Below are 20,418 nucleotides of genomic sequence, written 5' to 3'. Positions count from 1 at the left end.
TGGTTTAAAGGCATGCTGATATTATAAACATACAATGCACATTACATGCCAGAAAGAACAGAAAATATCATATCTAACCCCAACAATTACAGGCATGCCAGTTTTCACTTATGAAAACAGAAACACTTAAGTCAACAGTTTTATCAGTTATGGAGCACTCTGTAATTTTGTTATTGGGAAAAGACAATATGATGATGAACAACGCCATTCTGCCGTGACTTATTCACAATACAGTATGCCTCGAGTACCTTACTGCTTTTATAAAACGGTTACCACACAATAAAAAACTAAACTAAACGTTTTATAATAATCAAGATAATACATTAAAATAATTATTTTAATGTATTATCTTGATTATTATGGTAAGACACAACAGTTCGCAATATCAAACTGCTTTTCAGAACTAAAAATAGCCGGAAGCAAATAACACTGCAAAGCCAGACCCATTTAACTTACAAATGTCCATTCTTACGAAAGAAAAAAAAAAGTTCTTCTCATGAACACAAATATGACCCTGGACCACAAAACCAGTCATGAGGATCAGTTTTTCGAAATTGAGCTTTATACATCATCTAAAAGCTAAATGAACAAGCTTTTCATTGATGTATGGTTTGTTAGGATAGGACAATATTTGCCCGGGATGAGGGTCTGAGGGTGCAAAAAAATCTAAACGTTGAGAAAATCACCTTTAAAGTTGTCCAAATGAAGCTCTTACTAATTGCATATTACTAATCAAAAATTACGTTTTGATATATTTACAGTAGGAAATTTACTAAATATCTTCATGAAATGTAATTTCCTAATGATTTTGGACATAAAAGAAAAATCAATAATTTTGACCAATACAATGTATTTTTGGCTACTGCTACAAATATACCCCAGCGACTTAAGACTGGTTTTGTGGTCCAGGATCACAAATGTTGTTTTCAAGACTGTTAGCAAAAAAATTGCTAGTAGTCATTGACTTTCATAATACAGAAAAAATGGAAGGAAGGCTACCAGCAAATGTTTGGCAGAAACTTGGTCAACGTGGCAAACCACGTGAACAACTTGAACTTGTGAAAGCAACTTGTGAAATCTGTGTGAGGAAATACTTACCCTGCACAAAATTCCCAATCGCATGGCCTCCTATTGAAATGACATTTTACCATCAAAAATTCACTGCTAATTTGATCTTATTATTTATGAGTGAAACATTCTCCAGCTGGTTTTGTGATGTGTAGCTACATAATTTCAAACATTTGAAAGCGTTTACATAACGTAAAACTTTTTAATTAATAAAAAATACTGAGTGCACCTTTAACGAGCTGTAGAAAATCCTTGTGCTTTTAAACAATTCATGAACTGCCTGCTGTGAAACTTCTTATTTTCATGACGTTTTTGGAACTGCATGATAGAAATGAGTCAACGAGTCATTTATACTTTTGCAAATAAGGACGTTCCTCTGAAACACATTTAATGAAACTTGCTGGCATTAAAAACAATAACATTTAAAGCCAGTGCCCTGTCCACTTCTCAGAGCAGCTACCTCATGCTGCCTCACACCCTGCATAAAACCCCCCCACTGATGACAGCATTAAATGATGGTGGTCAATTAAGTGCTTGCAGAAGAGGCTGTTAGCATTTCAAAGCTTTCAGAGAAAGTGGGCCTTGAAGGGCTTTTCAACTGAAATGCCCCATAAAGTCTCTCAGCATGACTCACTGCTGGCTGGAACATAAAGAGCAGACCAGGAGCACAATACCATTTCCCCTTCATGGATGCTGAAGTGCTGCTTTGATCTGCAAATTTTATCAATAGTGACCAAACCATTTCCAGCCTCAAGTGTTTTCAACAATTTAGGAACTACTTATGTAAGCATCAACTCTGATATATATCTAACAGAGTATTCATTTCTTCTGGTTGCACAAGGATTTGTATTTTTTTTGATACAGGCTAATTAAAAAAAAAAACATTGACCATGCTTCTAAATCCAAACAATTTGTAAGAAATGTACTAAAATACAAGCAATTAAACTGAAGAACGTCACTTTAATTTTGAGCACATTGTTGCCATCCAGTGGACAAACCACACAAATACAAAGAAACATTCAGCACTTCTATAAGTGAAACGTTATGTGACCCTGGACCACAAAACCAGTTATAAGCAGCACAGGTATATTTGAAGCAATAGCCAACAATACATTGTATGGGTCAAAATAATAATAATAAAATGTATGCCAAAAATCATTAGGATAAAGTAAATTCCATGAAAATATTTTTAATATTTTTCACATTACCTCCTACCGTAAATATATCGAAACTTAATTTCTGATTAACAATATGCATTACTAAGAACTTGATTTTCTCTCTCTCTCTCTATATATATTCCAGATTTATAAATAGTTGTATCTCACCCAAATATTGCCCTATCCTAACAAACCATATACATCAATGGGAAGCTTATTTATTAATCTTTCATATATTCATATGTATAAATCAACTTTAAAAGTTTTAAAAGTTAAAGGTATTCAGTTTTAAACTTAAAGCTAAAACCAGTCAATCTATAATATTCGGCTAAACAACCCCCAGCTGAAACCAGTTGATTCAGGAAAAAAAACAAAACAAAAAAACAAAACAAAACAAAAAAAAACACAACAAAAAACAACCGAAACCAACTGATTTAGCAAAAAACAGCTAAAACCAGTTGATTTAGCATTATTGGGCTTTAAAAAAAAAAAAAAAAAAAAAAAGCTAAAACTAGTTTATTTACAATAAAAAAAAACAGCCAAAACCAACTAAAACCACCTGATTTAGCAAAAAAACAAAACAAAAAAAAGCTAAAAGCACCAAAAAAAAAAAAAAAAAAAAAAAAAACGAAAAACTTTTTTTCCCAAAACAAGTTAACGAGCAAAAAACATCTAAATACCAACTAAAACTATTTGATAAAACAAAAAAAAAAACAAAACTAAAACCAGTTTAATTAGCATTATTTGGATAAAAATATATATATATATATATATATATATATATATATATATATATACCCAAAAACCAGTTGACTTGGGGGAAAAAAAACCCCTGCTAAAACCAGTTTATTTAGTGAAAAACAGCTAAAACTGTTGATGTAGTGAGAAAAAAAAAAAAAAAAAAAAAAAAAAAAAAAAAAAAGGCTACAAACCAACTAAAAGCTAAAGCTATCTGGTTTAGGGAAAAACGACAAAACAGTTGATTTAGCAGTTGATATTATTGGGCTAATAAAACAGCTTAAAACCAGTTAATTTAGGGAAAAAAACAACAACAACAACAACAACAACAACAACTAAAAGCAGCTGATTTAGCAAAAAAAAAACAGCTAAAAGCAGTAAAAAAAAAAAAAAGTAACTGTAAAAAGTAACCATACATCACTTTCTGTAAAGACTCATTTTTATTAAGTGTCCACAAGGCCAGCAATGCATGGATACAATAATATTTTCAATTACGAAATTAGGAAAACAGTTTAACACTGCAAAGTACAGCAATACCAAATCTGTTTTTTTGTGTGTGAGTGATACAGATTAGACCTGCTATCGTAACCTTTTATTGCTCGGACCAAAACGTGGAATTTAAAAAAGGTTTTCGGGACTTATCTAAAAGACTTATTAAATCACTTTCCAGCTCATACATGCATACAATCACTCACGACAGGCGGTCTCCAGGAGGCATACTAAAGATCTTTGTTAAAAAGAATTAAGAAGATAAAGCAAAGAAAAAAAAAGTCCATAAAAAAAGATCTCTTTGATCATCTACCGGACCATATCCAGTGAATGTTTGGGCTCCCCATAAAGTGGGATAAAAGGTTTAATTAGATGATACTCATCCTACTCTCTCCCTCATTGGCTGGCTTAGCTCAGCACAGGAAGCATTACCGACCCCAGACTCCCCCGATCTTGATCAAGCTATTGGTTACAGATACCACTGATACAGTAGTTTGGCTCAGCTGTCTTTAGTCAAGGAGTTAAAGATCAGCTCTCCTGCTTGTCTTTGACCAGCAAGACTGTGTGCTGCCCTCCACTGGACACTGACAGAACTACACGGTTCTCCAGCTGCTTGCCCATCATCTCCACTGGGCTCCATTCATCATCCTCCTCTCCTGTACCCAACTGCAGATTGGTGCCCATGCCCCAGGAAAACACAGAGCCTAGCCAACAGATAGCAATGTTAGAAAACTAAAACACAGCTTTGATGATCAAAACAAACCAACAGTACAGTTTGGTGTTATTTTGGTAATGTTCTAAAAATAAACTGCTCTGACTGGTACAATTAATGTAATTAGAGGTCGAAGATACAGTCGTGAACACACACTTTGCGTCATTTGAGGCATTTGCCATTTAAAAACCAATTTAAAATTACATTTACTCCGCTCTTTTAAAGTTATGATAAGGCTTTTTTAAAAGAAATAAACACTTATTTAATTAAGAAGCATTAAATTTATCATCAAAATGACAATAGACATTTACAATGTTACAAAAGATTTCCATTTTAGATAAAGGTTCTATTAACCTTTCTTTTAAATCGAAGAATCCTGAAAAGCAAAAATATTAAGCAGCACAACTCTTTTCAACATTGATAAATGTTTGAGCACCAAATCAGTGTATCAGAATGACTTCTGAATGATTGTGTTATTTTACATTGTAACATTTCACAATATTACCGGTTTACTGTATTATTTCTTTTTTTTTTAAACACACTGCCGTTCAAAAGTTTGAAATGAGTAAGATTTTTTTATTTATTTTTTTATTTTTTTAAAGTCTTTTCTGCTCATCAAGGCTGCATACATTTAATTAAAAATACAGGGGAAAAAAAACAAAAAAAACAAAACAAAACCGTAATATCGTGAAATTTTATTGCAATTTAAAAAAGTGGTTTTCTATTTTAATACACTTTAAATTCAAATTTATTCCTGTGATGCAAAGCTGAATTTTCAGCATAATTTCTCCAGTCTTTAGTCACATAATGACTAAACCTTCAGAAACCATACTAAAATGCTGATCCATTGTGGAAATTGTGGAAACAGTTGTGCAGATTAATATTTATTTGAAACCTGGAAATTTCAGGATTTTTTGATGAATAAAACATTAAAAAGAACATTTATTTAAAATAGAAATCTTAATAGATACACTACCGTTCAAAATGTAAAGCCAGTAAATTTTTCTTTTCATTCCGAAAGAATGTGTTAAGTTGATAAAGAGTGATAGTAAAGACGTCTATTGCTTGAATAAATCTAAAAACTAAATAAATAAAAAAATACTCCCAAAGATTCCAAACTTTTGAATGGAAGTGTAAATGCAGCCTTGGTGTGCACAAGAAATTTACTTCAAAAACAAAGCCAAAAAAAAAAAAACAACAACAACTTGCCTACCCCAAACTTTTGAATGGTACAGTTATTATAGGTACTTTCCTGTTGTCTGAGAGGAGGGACCTCTCAAATACAGGTTGATGACCATCTGATTTTATACAGAATTTGTATACACTCTGAAATGGTTTACAATGCATTTCCAAGTTTTGCACAATAACTTGTAGTGGCTAAAATATTTAAGATTAGCCAAAATAAACCCAAAGCCAAAAAGGATCTGTTTGGGTTAAAGTGGTCAGAAATCACTAGGCCTTCATTCATAAAACATGAGCAGAATACACTGCGCAAATAGTTTCGTAAAGCCATTCTGACAAACATTTGAATACATAAAGTTTTGATTTTCAAACCATTTGTTGGTATGAAACAAACGTACACCTGCTCCCTACTAAGCATAAATAGTGCATAAAATGTTCTGGGTTGTTTTTTTGGCAAACTGATGACATTGAATTTTGATGCACTTTTTAATTCTTACCCTGTTTAGTTACAGCGTAGCTCACAGAAGCACCACAGGCAACCATCTGAACATCACTGATCCCAGTAACAGGTGTGGGCTCACTCTTCTCCCCCGCATCCTTCCCCAGGCCCAGACGGCCATACTCGGCCCGACCAAGACTGTGTACTTGTCCTGTGGATGAAGACAGCAACTGAACATCTATTGATCCACTGATGGAACACATGATTTTACAAGAAAATTTGATTTTAATGTATGAGCATAACAAATGAGGTTCGTGGATGAATTACCTTCTGAATTCAGGCACAGTGTGTGATGCTGCCCCCCCAGAGAAACCCACCCAGGAGGTGGTGGAGTTCTTGAAAGAACTGAGTTTCACAGGAACAAAGCAGGTGTTTGTGCTTTGGGTGCCTGCAAAAAGTGACAAGAAAAAAAAATCTCTAAAAATTGTGCAACAGAACATTTCATCTTAAAGACTGAATGAGCTAGGAATCGTACCAAGCTGGTGGTAATTGGAAAGGCCAAATCCATAGACGTGTCCCTCTTTAGACACAGCAAAGGTGAAGTACGCTCCACAGAAGACATCCGTGAAGACGACCTTCCCCCGTGGCTTAATGATAACCATCTGCGGCTCCAGCAGCCTCACTGAGGAAGAAAAAAATTTTTTAAATTATATAAACACTGCAAGATGCACTACCCTTCAAAAGTTTTGGGTCGGTGAGACTTTTTGAAAGAAATACTTCTATACAGCAGATGCATTACATTGAATAGTGGTGTAAAACGATTAATTGCTTCCAAAATAAACATTTTTGTTTAAGTAATGTATGCATGTACTATGTATACTTATGTATATATAAATGCACACACATGCATGGATATATTTAAGAAAAATATATGTTAATATATTTAATCTAGATATAATATTAATTATATGAATAAAAATCTTTACATGTAAATATTTTCAAAATATACACTGTGAGTGCATTTATTTATACATAAGTATACACAGTACACACACATTATGTAAACAAAAACCTTAACTACTAAACCAACACTAAAATTGATCAATATATTGAAAATACAGACATTTATTATGTCATAAAAGATTACACATTTAAATTCTGTACTATTGAATTTTCTACTCAAAGACTCAAAAGTTTCTAAAGGATCATGTGACACTGAACACTATAGTAATGGCTAAAAATTCAGCGTTGCAATTAAAATTAAAGTAGAAAAAAAAAAAAAAAAAAAAAAAAAAAAAAAAGATATTTCACAGTATTGCTGTTTTACTATCATTTAGATCAAATAAACAGCCTATATTAGCAATACAGCCTTAAAAAAATAATAAATTAAAAGCTGGAACAATAAGAATTTTTAGAGTATATTATATAACTCATTCAAATTCCAGAAGTGACAGTTCAAACAAATGGAGATACATACTCAACCCCTTTCTGCCTCCGCGGTTAGCAAAGTGCTCAGCCACACGGCCCAGCTGTCCTTGCTCTCCACATCCTGAGGTGTACAGCTCTCCATTCACAGTCAGCATCACCAGGTGGTCATTTCCTTTACGTTATAATCAAAATATTACTACTCAGATTAAATTACATAACCAATGATGTAAAGCTACAGCTTGAATTCTTATGACCCACCTGAGACTATTTTAACCACGGGCTTGTCTATAGGAACTTTGACGGGCAATGTGCATTTTTTCATGGGCTCAAGGAGTCCAATGACACCATTATTGTCCTGCAACAGAAAAGATAGGTCAACCAAAACTGGTAGCATGATTCTAATCCGCTGCAGGATATAAAAAGCTATACTCACTCTAAAAGAGCCCCAGACATAGACGGCCCCCTCCTCCGTGAGGGCAGCTGTGTGACTGTCCCCTGCAGAAACCTGCACCACTTTTTCACCAAGGTCCACTTTGCCTGGCACCATCTCTGAACCTTCCTCAGATGTGTCGCGGCCCAGCGCGCCTTCATCGTTACAGCCAAATGTATAAATCTACACAGGGATGAGAAAACAAACAGGGAGGACGTCAGAAAGACGTGATTAAAAAAACATTAGCAGGGTTTTGAGGTCAGTATAAAGCTTGTGATTATTGTTGTGTACTCAGCTTACATTTCCTGTGTCGCTGAGGCAGACTGTGTGCATGCCTCCAGCCACAGCCTGCACAATACCCTCAGGAAGAGTCACCAGAGCTGGTCTCTTCCTTTCCAGCACATCCTCTCCCAGGCCAAGCTGCCCGACATCACCCTGCCCCAGAACAAGCACCAGGCCCTTCTCCTGCCCATGACTGCTGTGAGAGACTACAAACAACCACACAAAAGTAATGCATAAGTGTTCAGATACAGACATTACAAAAAGCAGCGATTACCAGGGTTCAAGCGCTTTTTGACATTTAAGCACATATGAAAAAAGACATTATGTAGCAAGCCTGTAACCACCTAAATCAATGATTCAAAAAAGCATTTTTGGCAAATCCAGGTAATTTACCATTGAAATATTAAGTTCTTTAACATTTATGACTTACAGCATCAGCTGTGGTGCGATTAAAACTTTGGATGCTTCTTTAGAATCACCGGTCTCATGTGCTCACCGGTTTCCTGACGTTTTAAGTTTTCCTTTAGACTTTGTAGGATTTGGGGTAAATTTGGACACACCGCTTTTCTAAAGGATCCCATTACAGCTTTCCAAAGGGTAAATTTCTACATTTTTTTTTTGATAATTATTGACCTAGAGCAGGGGTGGCAAACATCAGTCCTGGAGAGCCACAGCCCTGCATAGTTTTGCTTCAACCCTAATTAAACACACCTGAACAAGCTACTCAAGGTCTGAAGGGTTACTAGAAAGCAACAGGTAGGTGAGTTCTAATTAGGGTTTGAAGCTGAACTCTGCAGGGCTGCGGCTCTCCAGGACCGGAGTTCGCCACCCCTGACATAGAGAGTCCAGAGAATTGTACTGCAGTGTTTTTTTTGCCAGACTGAGCAAAAACCTAGGACTAGTTCACAGAAGTAGATTTTTTAAACCCTCTCAATCATTTAACAAATGATTTGATTGACAACAGTGGTTCTAGAGGCAAAGTTGCCTAGAATGAGGAGTTCTATCATATGATACGGATATTGCGTGTATGTGTGAAAAACTGTGCAATGCACAATCGTTTACGCCCTTGAAAATGTGATATCATTTTTGCTGGGGTTCCTCTGGTAAAATTAGCATTTCAGGGGCCAAATATCATGTTATTGGGGTCACTTCAACCAGCAGGCATGAAAAACAACAACCTGCGGCAACAGTGTTAAAATAGCCCAATTGCACAGTAAAATTGTGGAATTGGCAACCCTGGTTCAGATGCTATGGAAACATGTTAAGTTAATAGCAGGTTAACTATATATCCATGGAAAGATGCGTCTTTACAGCCATTTCTAAAGACTGATGGTTTGTGTTTAACGTAGCTTATTTAAGAAAATCTCAACGAAATGTGACAAAAACAATATTTTTAGGACGAAAACAACTACAATGTGGGTCAGTTTTAATTAAAGCTCTGACTATAAGAAAATACAGACAGGACAATTTACCTTTTTGTTTTTTAACAACCGTTGAGTCCTCAGGTGCTGCAATTGTTTGTCTCTTTACAGCTTTTTTTGCAGGCATGGTGACTAAACTCTTGACAGAACCTAAAACTAGAAAAAAAAAAAAGTCATGTAAGCAATAAAAGCAACTTTCTGTATACATATAAACAGAAGGAAAAGCATACATAAAAACTAAACAGCATTTAAGGCCTACACGTAAAACAGGCCTGGACTGCTATAATGTACAGGAAAAGGTGAAAATTTCTAACTCTTAAGCAACAAACAAGGCTTTCCAGGACCTGTACTGCTGCACAGGGCTCTTAATACTGGCTATATATTCTCTCAGCCTCTTTGGGCATCAATAGTTAAAATGTTGCCAAGTTAGGCAACTGGCTAGGTTTCTGAGACACAGCCATCCTGTTTTCTGGCGGTGACTTCACGGTCTCTGACTGACAGCGGCAAATGCTTGATGGCGGTTTATCGGCCAAACATGGCACTGGAAAACACAGGCTCTTACTTTTTTAGCTTTTATACATCATTTAACCACATGAAATTGTTTAGATATGGCGGAACAAGATTTGAGTTCAAGTTCAACGTCTTAAAGGAACAACCCGCTAAAAGTTTAACCAGCTCAAGGCTTATGCAATGACACTTTGGAGTCAATGACTAACTTACATGGTTTAACCTTGTACTATTTGCCTTGACGATTAGTTATTTCAGAGATCACGTCGCACAAAATCATATACCGTTTAAATAAGACTAAGATCATTGAATGAATTAAACCCGGTCAAACATGCTTGTTCCGTACACAGCTCACTTGCGGTTGCAGTCCAAAGCCCTGTTTGTATTACATTTCCTGGGCTTCTGAGAGACTTATACTTATTATCTTACCGTCGGAAGGCAGATGAGATGAAAACCTACACTTATGAGTGAAAATTGCCCAAGTTCAACGCTTTTGCTTGTTCGAGGAGGTTTGTGAACATTAGTAACTCCTTCGGAGACTGTAACGCACGCGTGTCTCACTCCCGCACTACTTCACGTATTTCACCAGAATCGCGCTAATAAACAAAAGCGCAAGCGCCACCTATTGGTAAGGCGGGATTGAAATATTTCTTGATGAAGAAAGTGCTTGATTTATAATCGTCACTTCACGTTAAAGTTAAGTGTTGGTTTGTGTATTTAAATACTACATGATCTTTTATCAAGGGATATTTTACAAGTATGCCTATAGTAGCATTTTAAGATAATTTAAATGCAATATACACACGATTACGGTTAATCATTATTCAGAATTTTCGTAATGATTTAGAATAATACAAGCACATATGTCACAAAAACAGAATAAAATCCAAAGACCGTTTCTAATTATGTGGAGGGGTTTTTAAAATCTTTATGCAAAATGTGTGAACAATATTCTAATTTTAGTTTAGGTTTTTGTAATTGCGTTATGTGCTGTCATTTTATGAATTATTATTATTTTAAAAACATACAAAACATATAAAATATTTCTATTCAGCTTTTTTGTTTGTTTTTAAAAATGCTTTTAGAAGCTTTAAATAAAACAGAATACTGATTATTTTTTACAAGAAAATACTATTTCAGTCTTTCTACTTCAAGGTTTCATTCAGTGTTTAATTCAACGTATATGCCGTTTTTTTGCGATTATTTGTGAAATTTACTAGAACTTTCTAAGTGAAAATTCAAAAGTAAAACGTTTTTCAGTGTAGCTGCCAAGGCAAAATTTCTTATTTCCATTCAAATTTACCTTTGCTCACCAAGCCTGTATTTATTTGATCCAAAGTACAGTAGAATTAATTTGACTATTTAAAATAACTGTTTTTAATTTTAATATATTGTAAAATGTAATTTATTCCTGTGATTTCAAAGCTCAATTTTTAGCATCATTACTCCAGTCACATAATCCTTCAGGAATCATTCTAGTATTCTGATTTGCTGCTCAGACAAACATTTAGTATTATTATAATGTTGAAAACAGCTGAGTAGAATTTTTTTCAGGTTTCTTTGACTAATAGAAAGTCCAGAAGAACAGCATTTATCTGAAAAAATAAATCTTTTGTAATATTATAAATGCATTTATCATCACTTTTGGTCCTTGCTAACTAAAAGTATTAATTTCTATAACTACAAAGAGCCCTGAAAAAATGTACATAACTGTTTTAAATATTGATGATAATAATAATAATAATAATAATAAAGTTTCTTGAACAGCAAATCAGCATATTAGAATGATTTCTGATGGATCATGTGACACTGAAGACTGGACTAATGATGCTGAAAATTCAGCTTTGATCAAAGGAATAAATTACATTTTAAAACATATTCAAATAATAAGCAGTTATTTTAAATATTAAAAATATTTTGGATCAAATACATGCAGGCTTGGTGAACAGAAGAGAATGCTTAAAAAAAAAAAATGTGTGACTGTTAGTATATAATATTATATTAATAATTATTCTCAGCTTTATTTTAATTAACAACATCAGGAAGCTTCCACAGGTGTAAAATGAACAGACACCATGGCAGAAATTAGTAATATTACCTGTTCCCAACACTTCCTCTCTAAAACCTCGACACACTTTTGATGTCATGCGTTAGTTGTGGCACATTGTTCTCTCTTTTGCAATGTATTACGCACATAGTGTGTTCATTTTTGTTTTCAACTGTGATTTCTCATATTTGCAATGTAATTTCTCATTATTTGGACATTGCATATCAGAACTGTGAAAAGAAGGGCCTACAAAGACCATCATTTGTCATTGCATCATATCTTTATTTCTGAATTCTGAACCCCAGCATATGTTAAATGTAAACCATTATTGTTTAGGTTCTCTGCACAAAATAACAGTCAATATGTCAGAAGAAAGCATTAACAAGAAAAAAAAAAAAATGACAGCGACACAACAAACATTATTGGTAAGCATTTTAATTTAGATTTAGAGGTGTTTACATCTAAACAGCAATTTTACTGTCAGTTTCTAAAAGTTCACATAGAATTAAAAAGCAAGAATATACAACGCTACATTACATTGTAGTGTCGAATAATACACTAATAATTTTGTGCTTAAAAAAATAGTAACCTATATGAGTTTCAATATATTTAAAATATTTTTCAAATAAAAGGAAGACAAGATATACACAAACAGTCAGGTTCATCTACAGAATGGATCTGTACAGCAGAGCAATTCCTATTATCCTACTGGCCAAAAAAACAACATTATGATAAAATAATTGGAAAAAAAAAAAATGAAGAAGAGTTCCTGCCGCAATAACCTCCCTGTCAACAATACTTCACAAAAACTTCATTTTTAGAGCTGTATCAGTGCGTGTCCGGACTAAATTCATTCTCCATTTAAATGGGCAATAAATAATCAGGAAATCCTTTTTATTTAGAAATAAAATATTTTGTAAACATGACTCGGACACTTAAAACTGAAATAGCTGGACCTCACTTTTACAGAAGGCGATATGATTAAAATAAGATAAAAAAAGATCACAGTTTTGCTGTAGATCCATAGTGAAATGCTTACATTCTAACTAAAAACTGATCCTAACTTCTTCTATTCTTCTCAAACAGTCAGGACCACAAAGTAAGGGGGAACCTGTAACCCTGTTTTGAATAAAGAGGGCCAAAGCCAAAATAATGAGTAAAAAAAAAAAAGTTGTGCCTTAAAGGTTCTAACATTATAAACATTCCAAAGAGTCAAACTAAGAGGAAAAATTACAGCAGCCTATACAAACATACACAAATACACAATAACGTCCAGGTTCAGGCCTTATTCTTGCAGCTCTTTCTTTCTGCCCCGCTATGCTCAGTAACTAACACTTACTGTAGTATTACTGTATTTATTATTGTCACATCATTATTATTACTATTATTTTGAACTTTGTTACACTTCCCTGAAAGGAAATAAAGTTATCATATGAAGTAAAAGCAGAAAAAAGGCCATTCAGAGAGTAGAGAGAGGAATATCTGCCATTGGCACAAGTAACATCCTCTAATAAGTCTTTCATCGCCTCTCTGTCTTGGCACATGGGTCCCCTAAAGTCCAGGAGAAATACTGCATCTGTCCCCCAGAGGTCACCCGTCCCACACCATAGAGGGTGGACAACTGAGAAACGGTCTGTTTTGTTTGTTTTGATGTTTTTGAATGCTCCAGGCGTCCCTGTGCATCTGAAGAAGTACATTCATAGTAAAAGCAGTCTGAAGGGAGCTCTGGCACCCTGAGGCTCCTCAAAAAAAAAAAAAAAAAAAAAAAAAAAAATATCCACAAGCCTTTAAGTGCTTCATTTCCAGTTAAAAGACGGCATTACGGACGATGGAATCTATACACAAAACCAGATAAAAATAACACAAGGTTAGATGCTTTGCACAAGACGTTTTCGGTATTTTTCTATGTTGAAAGTAACAACACACTTGCCTTGTGTAAATTCTGCTTTCCTCATGCACTTCCATCTCAGAGCTTTTAAACTCGTTGAGCTCTTTACGAATAGCAGCCTAAACACAGATATAGATCAATAAGTGAGACATTTAAAAGAAATCACTGTCTTTTAAGACTATTTATAATCTTAAGTACTTAAGTCAAATCATATATAAAGATCCCTAGATCTTTATATAGACACAAATGTGTGCGTCGCAGCAATTAGTATTTTTATTTCTGGATGTACCTTGTCTGCGGGAGTGAGTTTGGTCCATGGCTTGTCAGCACGGCGGTCGTAGTCCTGAGCGCATGTGACCTCCACGTACTCGTGGAAACGTAATATTTTTCGAGCTTGTAGTTCGGCAACAGTCGGTCGTTGACTCAACTAAAAAAGAAAACAGACAAACGCATGTCAGAAATGCTGTCAGTTAAGTAAGAACCAACATTAATATTATATTCTAGGTGAAATGCAATGCAAGCAAACCCAAATCGCACCTTTCTGGTGAGTCTGCGCTTGATCTCCCTGACCTCTGCTTGTCTGTCTGCTTCATTTTTGGCTGGAGAGAAATAACGTCAGTGTCAATTAGGATGATTCAAATCTAATTTCACTGAAAAATTATGTGGAGTATGATAAACTGTTAGCACATTAAAGCACAAAATAAAAGCATTTTGGATCTAATTTCAAACATCACAAACTAAAACTCATAAGCTCATTTGAGAGACACAAAAGCAAGGACTTCACTCTATTTAGCATAAAGTATCAGTAATGTCTGCCGGCATATGAAACCAATAGAGACAGAGAGTAAAATATATGTGGGTCAGTGTCAATCCTTCAGTGAACACTGAGGGAATAAATGAATAGGAATAAATGAGTAACTAATGAAACGAGGAAAAAGGGACAGAAGAGAACGGAAGCAGGAGATAAATCACAATACAATAACTAGACTGAGTATAAAGAGGTAATTTACGCTGGAGAATGTTTCTCTGTTCCAATTCCTCAGCAGTAGGTCTCTGGCTCAATCGCCTACAGAAAAAAAAAAAAAAAACAAAAAACTCATTATTCATATATTCTCTTTGGACATTATGCAATATTGTAATACGAATTCATAAAAAACTTTAATTTAAATAATTGTAATGAATTTAAAGGAGAAGTTTACTTCCAGTACAAATGTACTCACCCCGTTGTCATCCAAGATGTTCATGTCTTTCGTAAAGAAATTGTTTTTTGACTAAAACATTTCAGGAATTACCTCCATATAGTGGACTTTAAATGGTGTCCGCGAGTTTGAACGTCCAAAATGCAGCTTCAAAGGGCTCTAAACGATCCCAGCCGTGGAATAGCAAAATGATGTCATTTTCACACATTTTCACAAAAAAATAAAAATAATTTTTTTTTATAATTTTTCAAAAAATGCATCACTGCAGAAGTTTTTTGTTGGAAAATGACTGAAAATCATTTTTACAAAAACAAAAGTAAAACAGCAATAAGACCCTTATTCCTTGGCTGAGATGGCAGAGCTAGAGCCCTTTTTTTTTTTTTTTGAAAATGCTGCAGTTAAAGACTTATTCCTTGGCAGATCATTTAGAGCCCTTACGTTCAAACTCACGGGCACCATTGAAGTCCACTATATGGATAAAAATCCTGAAATGTTTTCCTCAAAAAACAATTTCTTTATGACTGAATAAAGACATGAACATCTTGGATGACAAGGGGTTGAGTACATTATCTGTAAATTTTTGTTCTGGAAGTGAACCAATCCTTCAATTATAACAATAAATTATACTAATAATAGATTTAAATACAACATTTTAATGTAAATTAATATTTATATACATATGTGACCCTGGACCACAAACCAGTCATAAGGGTCATTTTTTAAAAATTGAGATGTATACATCATCTGAAGGATGAATAAATAAGTTTTCAATTGATGTATGGTTTGTTAGGATAGGACAATATTTGGCTGACTATTTGAATATCTGGAATCTGAGGGTGCAAAAAGAAAATCACCTTTAAAGTTGTCCAAATAAAGTTCTTAGCAATGCATATAACTAGAGTTGGATATAAGACTGGTTTTGTGGTCCAGGGTCACATATATGTGGGTATATATACACACAGTATACATGCACATTTATACATCTATGGGGGAAAATATATACATAAAAATGATTTTAAATTATTATATAATAATTATTAAAATATTGGATCAGAGAAAAAAAAAAAAAAAAAAAATAATATATATACACACACACACACACACACACACACACACACACACACACACACACACACACACACACACGTAAGTTTGTTTTTGTGAATTGTGGGGACTTTCCATAGACTATAGATTGTATACTGACCACACGATATTGTCTATCCCCTAAACCAACCCTAACCCTAGCCCTAGCCCTCACAGAAAACATGTTTGCATCGTTATACTTTTAGAAAAACGTCATTTACTATTTTTAATCATTTTTTTTTTTAACATTGTGGGGACTGCAGGCCAAAAATTTCAGGTTTTACTATCCTTGTGGGGACATTTGGTCCCCACAATGTAGCAAAAACAAGTACACACACACACACAGAGCCACATTTTAGCAATTCCAGACTAACTTCTTGTTTCTTGTTGGTTCTTCTTGCACTGACTGTCAGCCTACAAAACTATATTCACAGCTGTGTACATATCCAGTACAACAGTTTTTCACTGTAATCTACATTTATGTGGGTGTGTGTGGCTGAGAGGGCTATTACCGTGTGAGTGCGGTACCAATCTGTGTGCGGATGGCCTCCCACTGCTCCTTGCTCTGCCACGACAGACCCGTGTGCTCTACTTTGGCCTGCCTCTCAGGAGCCTGCCTGTCTGGGGCAGAGGGCCGACTGCTCAACTTCAGCGCCAACGTGTCCTTCCTTTTCACCCTGCTGGCCAGAGCACCTGCAGCGAGCAAACACACATGCACACACGCATGAAGTCAGAAGTTCTGGCTCCCTTTTATATGGACAGATGTCTGAGTATACGATCATACTGAAAAAAACTGAAATTAATATGGATAGCAGAAGGCACTTTCTAAACGCAAAGATAAATGTGTTTAAAATATAATATACAAATGTTATTTGAAACTTTATATTTATGTAAAAAAAAATAATACAAATAACCAAAACATTAAGCAGTACACTGGTTTTCAACATCAATAATGTTTTGCATGTATCATCCGCTGGAAGGCCGCTCTCTCGTGAATGTGTGTACGCCAGCTAGTGGAAGCTAGAGATTGTGGTTTATAAAATTTTAGATATGGATATTTTTCATACACAAACGCATCTATTTACTTCAGAAGGCCTTTATTAACCCCCTGGAGCCATGTGGAGTACTTGTTATGATGGATGGATGCACTTTATCGGACTTCAAAATCTCAACACCCATTCACAGCCATTCTAAAGCTTGAAAGAGCCAAGACATTTTTTAATATATATCGGATTGTATTCGTCTGACAGAAGAAAGTCATATACACCTAGGATGGCTTGAGGGTGAGTAAATCATGGGGTAATCTATCCCTTCAAAAAATGTTTCTTGAGCACTAAAATCAGCACATTAGAATGATTTCCAAAGGATCATGTAAATGAAGACTGGACAGTAAAAGCTGGACAGCTGAAAATTATGCTTTGCTACAACAGGAATAAATTACATTTTAAAATATATTCAAATAGTCAGCTAAAGTTCACACCATTAATCTATGTACTGTGTTTTTTACTGAACATAATAGACTTACAAGCAATATATAGTAAAAAAAAAGCCTTTCACATACTTGGTGGGCTGTCGTCATCCTCATCTTCATCTGATTCATCGTCCTTGTACAGCACGGGCCCGTCCGAGTCACTCTCTTCCGGCTGTTGATCTTCCTCATCTTCCTCCTCCTCGCTGCTGTTGTTTCCTTCAGGGATGATGCTGACGCTCAGATCCCCGACCAGGCATCTGCGGCTACGAGGCTCAAGTTCTGGCTGGGACTGAGGGGACGGGAGGTGATCAGGTGGAGGTTCCTCATCATCATCGTCATCATCCTCTTCCTCCTCCTCTTCATCTGAGTAGTCATCCTCATCCCTGCGCAAATAAAAATCTATTTCATACGGGATCCAAATGCATATATACAAGTGAAGTCAAAAGTTTAGAATTTGCTAAATGTTAATTAACTTTTCAAAATAAGAACGATCATACAAATGCATGTTTTATTTAGTACTATAAAATGTTATAAAAATTACCCTGTTTAATACTGTGTTGTTACCTGAATCATCCATAGCTGTGTGTTTTTTTTGTTTTTTTTTTAGGTGATAGTTGTTCATGAGTCCCTTGTTTGTCCTGAACAGTTAAACTGCCTGCTGTTCTTCAGAAAAATCCTTCAGGTCCCACAAATTATTTGTTTTTTCAGCAATTTTGTGTCATTTTAACTCTTTCCAACAATGACAGTATGATTTTAAGATCCATCTTTTCGCACTGAGGACAACTGAGGGACATGCAACTATTACAGAAGTTTCAAATGCTCACTGATGCTTCAGAAGGCAACGCGATGCATTAAGAGGTGAGGGGGGTGAAAACTTTTTTAATTTGAAGATCAGAGTAAATGTAACTTATTTTGTCTTCTGAGAAACACATACATATCTTCTGTAGCTTCTGAAGGGCAGTACTAAATGAAAAAAAAAAAGATATTCAAGGAAAATAAGAAATGTACACATCTTCATTCTGTTCAAAAGTTCTCACCCCCAGCTCTTAATGCACAGTGTTTCCTTCTGAAGCATCAGTGAGCGTTTGAACCTTCTGTAACAGCTGCATATGAGTCCCTCAGTTGTCCTCAGTGTAAAAAGATGGATCTCAAAAGCATATAGTCTCTTTTGGAAAGGGTTCAAATACACAGAAATGCTGAAAAAACAAGAATTTATGGGATTTTTCTGAAGAACAGCAGGCATTTTAACTGTTCAGGACAAACAAGGAACTCATGAATAACGATAAAAAAAAAAAAAAAAAAAAAAAACTACAGGTATTAAGAATCAAATGTATGTAAACTTTTGAACGGGGTCATTTTTATAACTATTATTTTTTTGTGGACTACATGTAAACGTCTTTTATGTAAAATATCTTATGCAGGCCAGTACTAAATAAAACATAACATGCATTTTGTATGATCCCTCTTATTTTGGTAAAATAATTAACACTTTGCAGATTCTGCATAGTGTATGTAAACTTTTGAGTTCAACTCTACATACTGATTTTGCAACTTTTTAACTTTCAGAATCAAGAAAGACACCCCTTATATAGTACTTTAGTGCTGTTCTAATAAATGTTTAGCATTTATTTTTATTCATAATTATATTTTTGATTGACAGCTCTATTAATAAGTATAAAAAGTGCCCAGATTTCACTCACAGTTTGAGAGGCTGGATGGTGACTGGCAGTGGGCGGCTGCCCTGGTACTCCGGCGGCGTCTCAAACAGCAGTGAGTGGGCACGCTGGGAGCCATCTGGGTGTGGGAGAGTGGGTCCTGGGCTACTGAGCGCCCTCTGGATCATGATGTGTAAGGGAACAGGGGCTTGACGGGCTGGCGGTTCCTCTGGCGGGCTGGGAGGGTCAAAGTGGACAGGAAGTGGCTGGGGCAGGGGATAGGGGTAGGAGTGCTGGTGGAGGAGATGATGGGTGTGGGCCCGTGGTGGGGAAGGGGGGATGTGTGTGGGGAGAGGTGGGGATGGGGGAGGTGGGGGCAGCTGGTAGCCCCCAGGGATGTTGGCCCTCATGTCCTCGGACAGAATGGAGGGAAGGGAGGAAATGGTCAGAGGGGAGTCCTCTGAATTGCGTTTGGTGACAGGCGTGGTTCGTTTCGGGGGCATTGGGGGTGAGGGCTTGGCCGGTACTAGGTTGGTGCCTCCTTGTGTGAGCTCAGCTGTAGTATATAATGCACAAAAAACATTGTAAATATAAGTAACAGTTTTCAAACATATCGTGTTTGTTTTTCAAAGGAGTAGTTCAGATAAAATGTACAATTCTGTCATCATTTACACATCCTCATGCCATTCCAAACCTGTATGCTTTTCTTCCAAGGAAGACAAAAGAGGAGTTTGTTTGTTTGTTTGTTTTATGAATCTTGTTAATGAAATGAATCGATCCAGTTCTCAAAAGCAGTCAAAATAATTTGTTCTTAAGTTTAACTCCTTGATTCATTGATTCTGCTCCAATGACTAGTATTGTTAGTTTGGTAACACTTTACAATAAGGTTTCATTAGTTAACTACTTCAGTTAACATGAACTAAAAATGAACAATACTTGTACAGCATTCATTAATCTTAGTTAGCATTAATTTCAACATCTACTAAAGCATAATATTGACAATGAACAACTGTATTTTTATTAACTAACGTTAGCAAAGATTAATAAATACTGTAATAAATGTATTGTTTATCGATTGTTTACATTAGTTAATACATAACTAACAAAATGTTAACAAATGACACCTAACTAAAGTCTTACCAATATTTTTAACAAACTAAAATTACACATATATAAAAAAATCATTTTTATTAACTGAATTATTAACTGAAATAAAGATAAA

The 20,418-nt window shown here is 35.2% G+C and overlaps 2 protein-coding genes across 7 annotated transcripts in view; both read right to left on the bottom strand.

Moving 5' to 3' along the window:
• Window positions 1-3,613: 3,613 nt before the first annotated feature.
• rcc1 (regulator of chromosome condensation 1) lies at window positions 3,614-10,447 on the bottom strand. Its single transcript, XM_051132438.1, is given in 11 exon segments — window positions 3,614-4,156; window positions 5,844-5,996; window positions 6,113-6,149; window positions 6,151-6,233; window positions 6,321-6,467; window positions 7,263-7,385; window positions 7,472-7,568; window positions 7,647-7,826; window positions 7,944-8,131; window positions 9,398-9,496; window positions 10,283-10,447. Coding segments are annotated over 10 exon segments (1,260 nt in total). The 5' UTR covers window positions 9,474-9,496; window positions 10,283-10,447; the 3' UTR covers window positions 3,614-3,980.
• Window positions 10,448-12,384: 1,937 nt separating this feature from the next.
• phactr4b (phosphatase and actin regulator 4b) overlaps window positions 12,385-20,418 on the bottom strand; it is a 52,797-nt gene continuing 44,763 nt past the window's right edge. For all 6 annotated transcript variants that reach the window (XM_051131561.1, XM_051131560.1, XM_051131562.1 and 3 more), the window contains 8 exons: window positions 19,242-19,752; window positions 17,632-17,924; window positions 16,583-16,763; window positions 14,799-14,854; window positions 14,326-14,387; window positions 14,078-14,215; window positions 13,831-13,907; window positions 12,385-13,735 (listed from right to left, as the gene is read on the bottom strand). In XM_051131561.1, the coding sequence (XP_050987518.1) occupies window positions 13,720-13,735; window positions 13,831-13,907; window positions 14,078-14,215; window positions 14,326-14,387; window positions 14,799-14,854; window positions 16,583-16,763; window positions 17,632-17,924; window positions 19,242-19,752 (1,334 nt within the window). In that variant the 3' untranslated portion in view covers window positions 12,385-13,719. The remainder of the gene's footprint in view (window positions 13,736-13,830; window positions 13,908-14,077; window positions 14,216-14,325; window positions 14,388-14,798; window positions 14,855-16,582; window positions 16,764-17,631; window positions 17,925-19,241; window positions 19,753-20,418) is intronic.

The sequence above is a fragment of the Labeo rohita genome, chromosome 16 (assembly GCF_022985175.1).
Source record: "Labeo rohita strain BAU-BD-2019 chromosome 16, IGBB_LRoh.1.0, whole genome shotgun sequence".
NCBI lineage: Eukaryota > Metazoa > Chordata > Actinopteri > Cypriniformes > Cyprinidae > Labeo > Labeo rohita.
This window is presented reverse-complemented; position numbering and strand designations above follow the sequence as displayed.